This window comes from Triticum urartu, chromosome 1A, assembly GCF_056163025.1.
Source record: "Triticum urartu cultivar PI428250 chromosome 1A, HENAU_Tu73, whole genome shotgun sequence".
In the NCBI taxonomy this organism is placed as follows: Eukaryota; Viridiplantae; Streptophyta; class Magnoliopsida; order Poales; family Poaceae; genus Triticum; species Triticum urartu.
The window spans coordinates 550548606-550560153 of NC_141873.1; the positions used below are offsets into that span (position 1 = coordinate 550548606).

Genomic DNA, 11548 nt, shown 5'->3' on the forward strand with positions numbered 1-11548 from the left:
TCGACTGTGCAAGTTGTAGGGTTTCGTAGTAATTTCAAAAAATTTCCTACGCACACGCAAGATCATGGTGATGTATAGCAACGAGAGGGGGAGTATGATCTACATACCTAGTAGATCGACAACGGAAGCGTTTGGTTGATGTAGTCGTACGTCTCCATGATCCGACCGATCAAGCACCAAAACTACGGCACCTCCGAGTTCTAGCACACGTTCAGCTTGATGACGATCCCCGGACTCCGATCCAGCAAAGTGTCGGGGAAGAGTTCCGTCAGCACGACGACGTGGTGACGATCTTGATGTTCTACCGTCGCAGGGCTTCGCCTAAGCACCGCTACAATATGACCGAGGACTATGGTGGCTGGGGGCGCCGCACAAGGCTAAGGAATAGATCACGTGGATCAAATTGTGTCTATGGGGTGCCCCTTGCCTCAGTATATAAAGGATGGAGGAGGAGGAGGCCGGCCAAGGCTTGGTGCGGCCAGGATGTGGAGTCCTACTAGCACTCCAAGTCCTAGTAGGAGTCCACCAAGAGGGGAGGAAGGGAGAAGGAAGTGGAGGAGAAGGAAAGGTGGCCGGCCCCCCTTTCCCTAGTCCAATTCGGACCAGAGGGGAGGGGGGGCGCAGCAGCCCCTTGGCCCTTTCTCCTCTTCCCACTAAAGCCCATCAAGGCCCATTGCTTCTCCCGTAACTACCCGGTACTCCGAAAAATACCCGAATCACTCGGAACCTTTCCGATGTCTGAATATAGTCGTCCAATATATCGATCTTTATGTCTCGACCATTTCGAGACTCCTCGTCATGTCCCCGATCTCATCCGGGACTCCGAACTCCTTCGGTACATCAAAACTCATAAACTCATAATATAACTGTCATCGAAACCTTAAGCGTGCGGACCCTACGGGTTCGAGAACAATGTAGACATGACCGAGACACGTCTCCGGTCAATAACCAATAGCGGGACCTGGATGCCCATATTGGCTCCTACATATTCTACGAAGATCTTTATCGGTCAGACCGCATAACAACATACGTTGTTCCCTTTGTCATCGGTATGTTACTTGCCCGGGATTTGATCGTCGGTATCCAATACCTAGTTCAATCTCGTTACTGGCAAGTCTCTTTACTCGTTCAGTAATACATCATCTCGCAACTAACTCATTAGTTGCAATGCTTGCAAGGCTTAAGTGATGTGCATTACCGAGAGGGCCCAGAGATACCTCTCCGACAATCGGAGTGACAAATCCTAATCTCGAAATACGCCAACCCAACATTTACCTTTGGAGACACCTGTAGAGCTCCTTTATAGTCACCCAGTTACGTTGTGACGTTTGGTAGCACACAAAGTGTTCCTCCGGCAAACGGGAGTTGCATAATCTCATAGTCATAGGAACATGTATAAGTCATGAAGAAAGCAATAGCAACATACTAAACGATCGGGTGCTAAGCTAATGGAATGGGTCATGTCAATCAGATCATTCACCTAATGATGTGATCCCGTTAATCAAATAACAACTCTTTGTCTATGGTTAGGAAACATAACCATCTTTGATTAACAAGCTAGTCAAGTAGAGGCATACTAGTGACACTCTGTTTGTCTATGTATTCACACATGTATTATGTTTCCGGTTAATACAATTATAGCATGAATAATAAACATTTATCATGAAATAAGGAAATAAATAATAACTTTATTATTGCCTCTAGGGCATATTTCCTTCAGTCTCCCACTTGCACTAGAGTCAATAATCTAGATCACATCACCATGTGATTAACTTCGATAGTTCACATCATCATGTGATTAACACCCATAGTTCACATCGCTATGTGAGCAATACCCAAAGGGTTTACTAGATTCAATAATCTAGTTCACATTGCTATGTGATTAACACCCAAAGAGTACTAAGGTGTGATCATGTTTTGCTTGTGAGAGAATCTTAGTCAACGGGTCTGCCACATTCAGATCCGCATGTATTTTGCAAATTTCTATGTCAACAATGCTCTGCTTGGAGCTACTCTAGCTAATTGCTCCCACTTTCAATATGTATCTAGACCGAGACTTAGAGTCTTCTAGATCAGTGTCAAAAACTTGCATCGACGTAACCCTTTACGACGAACCTTTTTTGTCACGTCCATAATCGAGAAACATATCCTTATTTCGCTAAGGATAATTCTGACCGCTGTCCAGTGATCTACCCCTAGATCACTATTGTACTCCCTTGCCAAATTAGTGCAGGGTATACAATAGATCTGGTACACAGCATGACATACTTTATATAACCTATGGCCAAGGCATAGGGAATGACTTTCATTCTCTTTCTATCTTCTGCCGTGGTCGGGCTTTGAGTCTTACTCAACTTCACACCTTGTAATACAGGCAAGAACTCTTTCTTTGACTGCTCCATTTTGAATTACTTCAAAATCTTGTCAAGGTATGTACTCATTGGAAAAACTTATCAAGCGTCTTGATCTATCTCTATAGATCTTGAAGCTCAATATGTAAGCAGCTTCACCGAAGTCTTTCTTTGAAAAACTCCTTTCAAACACTCCTTTATGCTTTACAGAATAATTCTACATTATTTCCGATCAACAATATGTCATTCACATATACTTATCAGAAATGCCGTAGTGCTCCCACTCACTTTCTTGCAAATACAGGCTTCACCGCAAGTCTGTATAAAACTATATGCTTTGATCAACTCATCAAAGCGTATATTCCAACTCGGAGATTCTTGCACCAGTCCATAGATGGATCGCTGGAGCTTGCATATTTAGTTAACACCTTTAGGATCGACAAAACCTTCTAGTTGCATCGTATACAACTCTTTGCAATTTTGTTTATCCATTTGCCAGATTTCATAAAATGCGGCAATTGCTAACATGATTCGGACAGACTTAAGCATAGATACGAGTGAGAAAATCTCATCGTAGTCAACACCTTGAACTTGTCGAAAACCTTTTGCGACAATTCTAGCTTTGTAGATAGTAACACTACTATCAGCGTCCGTCTTCCTCTTGAAGATCCATTTATTTTCTATGGCTTGCCGATCATCGGGCAAATCCATCAAAGTCCATACTTTGTTCTCATACATGGATCATATCTCAGATTTCATGGCCTCAAACCATTTCGTGGAATCTGGGCTCATCATCGCTTCCTCATAATTCTCAAGTTCATCATGGTCTAGTAACATGACTTCCAGAACAGGATTACCGTACCACTCTGGTGCGGATCTCACTCTGGTTTACCTACGAGATTTGGTAGTAACTTGATCTGAAGTTACATGATCATCATCATTAGCTTCCTCACTAATTGGTGTAGTAGTCACAGGAACAGATTTCTGTGATGAACTACTTTCCAATAAGGGAGCTGGTACAGTTACCTCATCAAGTTCTACTTTCCTCCCACTCACTTCTTTCGAGAGAAACTCCTTCTCTAGAAAAACTCCGAATTTAGCAACAAAAGTCTTGCCTTCGGATTTGTGATAGAAGGTGTACCCAACAGTCTCCTTTGGGTATCCTATGAAGACATATTTCTCCGATTTGGGTTTGAGCTTATTAGGATGAAACTTTTTCATATAAGCATCACAACCCCAAACTTTAAGAAACGACAACTTTGGTTTCTTGCCAAACCACAATTCAGATTGTGTTGTCTCAACGGACTTAGATGGTGCCCTATTTAACGTGAATGCAGCTGTCTCTAATGCATAACCCCAAAACGATAGTGGTAGATCGGTAAGAGACATCATAGATCGCACCATATCTAATAAAGTACGGTTATGACGTTCGGACACACCATTACATTGTGGTGTTCCAGGTGGCGTGAGTAGTGAAACTATTTCACATTGTTTTTAACTGAAAGCCAAACTCGTAACTCAAATACTCTTCTCTACGATCAGATCATAGAAACTTTATTTTCTTGTTACGATGATTTTTCACTTCACTCTGAAATTCTTTGAACTTTTCAAATGTTTCAGACTTATGTTTCATCAAGTAGATATAATCATATCTGCTCAAATCATCTGTGAAGATCAGAAAATAATGATACCTGTCGCGAGCCTCAATATTCATCGGACCACATACATCAGTATGTATGATTTCCAACAAATTTGTTGCTCGCTCCATTGTTCCGAAGAACGGAGTCTTAGTCATCTTGCCCATGAGGCATGGTTCGCAAGCATCAACTGATTCATAATCAAGTGATTCCAAAAGCCCATCAGCATGGAGTTCCTTCATGCGCTTTACACCAATATGACCTAAACGGCAGTGCCACAAATAAGTTGCACTATCATTATTAACTTTGCATCTTTTGGTTTCAATATTATGATTATGTGTATACGATCGAGATCCAACAAACTATTTTCATTGGGTGTGTAACCATATAAGGTTTTATTCATGTAAACAGAACAACAATTTATTCTCTTACTTAAATGAATAACCGTATTACAATAAACATGATCAAATCATATTCATGCTGAACGCAAACACCAAATAACACTTATTTAGGTTCAACACTAATCCCGAAATTATAGGGAGTGTGCGATGATGATCATATCAATCTTGGAACCACTTCCAACACACATCGTCACTTCACCCTTAACTAGTCTCTGTTTATTCTGCAACTCCCGTTTCGAGTTACTAATCTTAGCAACTGAACTAGTATCAAATACTGAGGGGTTGCTATAAACACTAGTAAAGTACACATCAATAAGATGTATGTCAAATATACTTATGTTCACTTTGCCATCCTTCTTATCCGCCAATCACTTGGGGTAGTTCCGCTTCTAGTGACCAGTCCCTTTGCAGTAGAAGCACTTAGTCTCAGGCTTAGGACCAGACTTGGGCTTCTTCACTTGAGCAGCAACTTGCTTGCCGTTCTTCTTGAAGTTCCCCTTCTTCCCTTTGCCCTTTTCATGAAACTAGTGGTCTTGTTAACCATCAATACTTGATGTTTTTCTTGATTTCTACCTTCGTTGATTTCAGCATCATGAAGAGCTTGGGAATTATTTTTGTCATCCCTTGCATATTATAGTTCATCACGAAGTTCTACTAACTTGGTGATGGTGACTAGAGAATTCTGTCAATCACTATCTTATCTGGAAGATTAACTCCCACTTGATTCAAGCGATTGTAGTACTCAGACAATCTGCGCACATGCTCACTAGTTGAGCGATTCTCCTCCATCTTTTAGCTATAGAACTTGTTGGAGACTTCATATCTCTCAACTCAGGTATTTGCTTGAAATATTAACTTCAACTCCTGGAACATCTCATATGCTCCATGACATTCAAAACGTCTTTGAAGTCCCGATTCTAAGACATTAAGCATGGTGCACTAAACTATCAAGTAGTCATCATATTGAGCTAGCCAAACGTTCATAACGTCTGCATCTGCTCCTGCAATAGGTCTGTCACCTAGCGGTGCATCAAGGACATAATTCTTCTGTGCAGCAATGAGGATAAACCTCAGATTACGGATCCAATCCGCATCATTGCTACTAACATCTTTCAACACAATTTTCTCTAGGAAAATATCAAAATAAACACAGGGAAGCAACAACGCGAGCTATTGATCTACAACATAATTTGCAAAATACTACCAGGACTAAGTTCATGATAAATTTAAGTTCAATTTAATCATATTACTTAAGAACTCCCACTTAGATAGACATCCCTCTAATCCTCTAAGTGATCACGTGATCCAAATCAACTAAACCATGTCCGATCATCACGTGAGATGGAGTAGTTTCATTGGTGAACATCACTATGTTGATCATATCTACTATATGATTCACGCTCGACCTTTCGGTCTCCGTGTTCCGAGGCCATATCCGTATATGCTTGGCTCGTCAAGTATAACCTGAGTATTCCGCGTGTGCAACTGTTTTGCACCCGTTGTATTTGAACGTAGAACCTATCACACCCGATCATCACGTGGTGTCTCAGCACGAAGAACTTTCGCAACAGTGCATACTCAGGGAGAACACTTCTTGATAATTAGTGAGAGATCATCTTATAATGCTACCGTCAATCAAAGCAAGATAAGATGCACAAAAGATAAACATCACATGCAATCAATATAAGTGATATGATATGGCCATCATCATCTTATGCTTGTGATCTCCATCTTCGAAGCACCGTCGTGATCACCATCGTCACCGGCGCGACACCTTGATCTCCATCGTAGCATCGTTGTCGTCTCGCCAATATTATGCTTCCACGACTATCGCTACCGCTTAGTGATAAAGTAAAGCATTACAGCGCGATTGCATTGCATACAATAAAGCGACAACCATATGGCTCCTGCCAGTTGCCGATAACTCGGTTACAAAACATGATCATCTCATACAATAAAATTTAGCATCATGTCTTGACCATATCACATCACAACATGCCCTGCAAAAACAAGTTAGACGTCCTCTACTTTGTTGTTGCAAGTTTTACGTGGCTGCTACGGGCTTAAGCAAGAACCAATCTTACCTACGCATCAAAACCACAACGATAGTTTGTCAAGTTGGTGCTGTTTTAACCTTCGCAAGGACCGGGCGTAGCCACACTCGGTTCAACTAAATTTGGAGAAACTGTCACCCGCAAGCCACCTCTGTGCAAAGCATGTCGGGAGAACCGGTCTCGCGTAAGCGTACGCGTAATGTTGGTCCGGGCCGCTTCGTCCAACAATACCGCCGAACCAAAGTATGACATGCTGGTAAGCAGTATGACTTATATCGCCCACAACTCACTTGTGTTCTACTCGTGCATATAACATCAACATATAAAACCTAGGCTCGGATGCCACTGTAGGGTTTCGTAGTAATTTCAAAAAAATTCCTACGCACACGCAAGATCATGGTGATGTATAGCAACGAGAGGGGGAGTATGATCTACATACCTAGTAGATCGACAACGGAAGCGTTTGGTTGATGTAGTCGTACGTCTCCACGATCCGACCGATCAAGCACCGAAACTACGACACCTCCGAATTCTAGCACACGTTCGGCTCGATGACGATCCCCGGACTCCGATCCAGCAAAGTGTCGGGGAAGAGTTCCATCAGCACGACGGCGTGGTGACGATCTTGATGTTCTATCGTCGGAGGGCTTCGCCTAAGCACCGCTATAATATGACCGAGGACTATGGTGGCTGGGGACGCCGCACACGGCTAAGGAATAGATCACGTGGATCAAATTGTGTCTATGGGGTGCCCCTTGCCTCAGTATATAAAGGATGGAGGAGGAGGAGGCCGGCCAAGGCTTGGTGCGGCCAGGATGTGGAGTCCTACTAGGACTCCAAGTCCTAGTAGGAGTCCACCAACAGGGGAGGAAGGGAGAAGGAAGTGGAGGAGAAGGAAAGGTGGTCGGCCCCCCTTTCCCTAGTCCAATTCGGACCAGAGGGGAGGGGGGGTGCAGCAGCCCCTTGGCCCTTTCTCCTCTTCCCACTAAAGCCCATCAAGGCCCATTGCTTCTCCCGTAACTACCCGGTACTCCGAAAAATACCCGAATCACTCGGAACGTTTCCGATGTCCGAATATAGTCGTCTAATATATCGATCTTTACGTCTCGACCATTTCGAGACTCCTCGTCATGTCCCCGATCTCATCCGGGACTCCGAACACCTTCGGTACATCAAAACTCATAAACTCATAATATAATTGTCATCGAAACCTTAAGCGTGCGGACCCTACGGGTTCGAGAACAATGTAGACATGACCGAGACACGTCTCCGGTCAATAACCAATAGCGGGACCTGGATGCCCATATTGGCTCCTACATATTCTACGAAGATCTTTATCGGTCAGATCGCATAACAACATACGTTGTTCCCTTTGTCATCGGTATGTTACTTGCCCGGGATTTGATCGTCGGTATCCAATACCTAGTTCAATCTCGTTACCGGCAAGTCTCTTTACTCGTTCCGTAATACATCATCTCGCACCTAACTCATTAGTTGCAATGCTTGCAAGGCTTAAGTGATGTGCATTACCAAGACGGCCCAGAGATACCTCTCCGACAATCGAAGTGACAAATCCTAATCTCGAAATACGCCAACCCAACATTTACCTTTGGAGACACCTGTAGAGCTCCTTTATAATCACACAGTTACGTTGTGACGTTTGGTAGCACACAAAGTGTTCCTCCGGCAAACGGGAGTTGCATAATCTCATAGTCATAGGAACATGTATAAGTCATGAAGAAAGCAATAGCAACATACTAAACGATCGGGTGCTAAGCTAATGGAATGGGTCATGTCAATCAGATCATTCACCTAATGATGTGATCCCGTTAATCAAATAACAACTCTTTGTCTATGGTTAGGAAACATAACCATCTTTGATTAACGAGCTAGTCAAGTAGAGGCATACTAGTGACACTCTGTTTGTCTATGTATTCACACATGTATTATGTTTCCGGTTAATACAATTATAGCATAAATAATAAACATTTATCATGAAATAAGGAAATAAATAATAACTTTATTATTGCCTCTAGGGCATATTTCCTTCACAAGTCAAGGTGCGCTAGCAGCCTTGCAACTGGCAAGCTGTTCGGCATCTACTTCTAGCTGGGTTTTTGTCATGCGGCGGTAATAAATTAGATGAAATGTAATAACTATTTTATTTTTAGTGTTGGCATTACTGCATTGTGTCAATTTGCTTATTTTACACAGATCGTCCCATGCAATGTGAGGTTGAAATTCAACAAGCTGACAGGAGACACTGTGACATTTGAGGCTCTTGGGGCCGAACACTATGGAGGTCGAGAAAGGACACAATATGTCGCAGATTGGAGGAGATGGATGGGCCCGTTTCATCGCTCGCATGCGTCTTACTGGTGGTGAGTTGATCAGCTTCTCCTTCAGAGCAGAAAGACCCAAGCTGGCTGTCATTTATCTCAACTTGGTGGAAGATGATGAAGATGACGAAGATGATGAAGATGATGAAGATAATGAGGACCCACTCGATGAAGATGATGAGGACCCACTTCATGAAGCCATCGTAGCTCAAAGAACAAGGCTGAGCGAGGAGGAGGTGTCCAACCTATGGGACATAATTCCGCCACGTGCTGACTTTGTCGAGGTGCCATTCATGACCCGCCTGACAAATACCATGGTTGATCGACATGATATGGTATGTTATACTTACAAATGCAAATTATCCGATGAAATACTTAGTGTACAGTCCAATGATATGGTATGTTGTGTGGAATCTAGTCGATGATATGTTTTAGTGTAGAGTTCGATCACATGCTTATTAGTGTAGAATCTAAGGAAACTATTAATAGTGTAGATAATCCATATGTACTTATTTGCGAGGCTATTTATTAATTGAAATGTTTTTCTTATTCAGAAATTGGCAAAGAGCATATCTGTGAGTTATGGTATCGAGCCTGAAGAAGAAGGCTCAGCTGGACTACGCCTTACTGCAAGGGGCTCCGTCACAACCTGTACTTACCGCGTGGACACGGGCGGTCGCACACACTTAAACTCGGTTGGGTGGAAGAAATTCCTTGATGGCAAGAATCTTCGTGTTGGACAGGCCATCCTAATTACTATCAGGAACACCAACCGCCCAGGCTTGAGGATGATGATTGTCTTCGATATCACACTACTAGGAAAAGGCCTACTAATGGCGCACCAGTTTTGCCTACTAATGGCGCACTACTGGTGCGCCATTAGTAGCACGCCACTAGTATTTTTTACTAATGGCGCACCACTGGTGCGCCATTAGTATACCACATCAGTATGCCTAGAGGTGCGCCATTACTATCTGACTTAGTAATGGCACACCACATAGAAGTGCGCCATTAGTAATAATTTTTTTTCAATTTTTTTTGTTTTTTTTAAAAATTCAAATTTATTTATTTTTTTCTTAATCTCGGGTCACTATGGCTTAATCTCGAGTCAATATGCTTAATCTCAGGTCAAATCGCACTCTGTGGTCAAACTTCCCAAAAGGTCACCCATCCTCACACTACTCCAACCCAAGCACGCTTAACTTCATAGTTCTATCCAACCCCAGCACCACCTCACTTCACAGACACTTGTTGATATATCTATCATATCAATCCTATTAAACCTTGCTCATGTCTAGGACTTTGTTCATGTTCATGAGTATGATGAAATTTTGAAAAAATATTTCAAACTTCCCGATCATATTACGTATCATATTTTGAAAAATAATTCAATTTTTTTTTCAAAACCAATTTTTTTTCTGTTACTAGTGGCGCACCTAGCATACGGTGCGCCACTAGTAAGTTTGAAATTTTTTGAATTTTTTTGCCTCCGGATCTTAGAAGCCCCGTAACTTTTTTCTGTTAGGTTTTTGGGGATTTTGAAAATGTTTAACGGGGTTCCCCTGGTTAAATTCGGATGTAACTTTTCGAGTAGATGATTTTTCATATAAAAAACTTTTTCATCCGAGTTCGTACGCAAAAGTTATCACTACTGGAATCAGCTACTTTGCCATCTGCCAGATCTTTGCCGTCTGCTAGCGGACGGCAAAGAAGCTCTTTGCCATCAGCTACCCAAAAGCAGACGGCAAAGAACTGGCTGATGGCAAAGACCTTCTTTGCAATCAACCAGTTCTTTGCCGTCGGCTAGCAGATGGCAAAGAGGGAGGGGGGGACCCACTGACGAGCTGGTTAAAAAAAACTTAACGCCCCCTCTTTGCCGTCTGCTAGCAGACGGCAAAGAGCAAGTAAGCGGACGGCAAAGGGGGGCGGACGGCAAACGTTTAGGTTACTAACGGCGCCCCACCCCGCCCATCTCTCTCTGTTCCCTCTCCTCCCCGACGACCACCGCCACCCGCCGCCTCCCCCGCCACCCACCGCGCTGCCCCCTTGCCCCGCCTCCCCCGCCACTCACCGCCGCCCCCTTGCCCCGCCTCCCCTCGCCCCGCCGCCCCCTTGCCCCACCTCCCCTCGCCCCGTCGCCCCGTCGCCCCCATCACCCGCCACCGCCCCGGTGTCCCGTCGCCCGCGCCGGAGCCAGGCTCGCGCCCCGGAGCTCGCCGCCCCTGCGCCTCGGAGCTCGCCGTCCCTGCGCCCCGGAGCTCGCCGCCCCTGCGCCCTGGAGGTCGCCGCCCCTGCGCCCCGGAGCTCGCCGCCCCTGCGCCCTGGAGCTCGCCGTCCTGTCTGCCTCGCGCCCCGGAGCTCGCCGCCGCCCAGGAGCCAGGCTCGCCGCCGCCCCGGAGCCAGGCTCGCCGCCGCCCCTGCGGCCGTGCCGCCCCCTCAACCCTCCATCGAGAGGAGCCAAGGTGAGCTTTTTTTTTCTACTGTTTTTCTTTGCTGTTTAGGTTTAATTAGGTTATTGATAGGTTTAGGTTAGTGCTAGATTTAGGTTAGTGGTTTAGGTTAGTGCTAGATTTAGGTTTAGATTATTATTACAAGAAGAAAGTTGAAAAAAAGAAGAAGAGGTAGAAGAAGAGGAAAAAGGAAAAAAAAGGAAGAAGAATAAGAAGAAAGTTGAAAAACAGAACAATATAGAAGAGGAAAAAGGAGAAGAAGAAAGAAGAGGAGGAGGAGGAAGAGGAGGAGGGAGAAGAAGAAAGAAAAGAAGAA

At 44.1% G+C, this 11548-nt stretch overlaps 1 protein-coding gene across 1 annotated transcript; it reads left to right on the forward strand.

Annotated features, from left to right (window-relative positions):
• Positions 1 to 8739: 8739 nt before the first annotated feature.
• Positions 8740 to 11301, forward strand: LOC147992572 (uncharacterized). The gene is made up of 4 exons (XM_087539071.1): positions 8740 to 9117; positions 9337 to 9653; positions 10727 to 11244; positions 11294 to 11301. The coding sequence occupies exons 1-4, from the start codon at positions 8740 to 8742 to the stop codon at positions 11299 to 11301; spliced, it is 1221 nt and encodes a 406-aa protein (XP_087395197.1).
• The last annotated feature ends 247 nt before the right edge of the window (positions 11302 to 11548 follow it).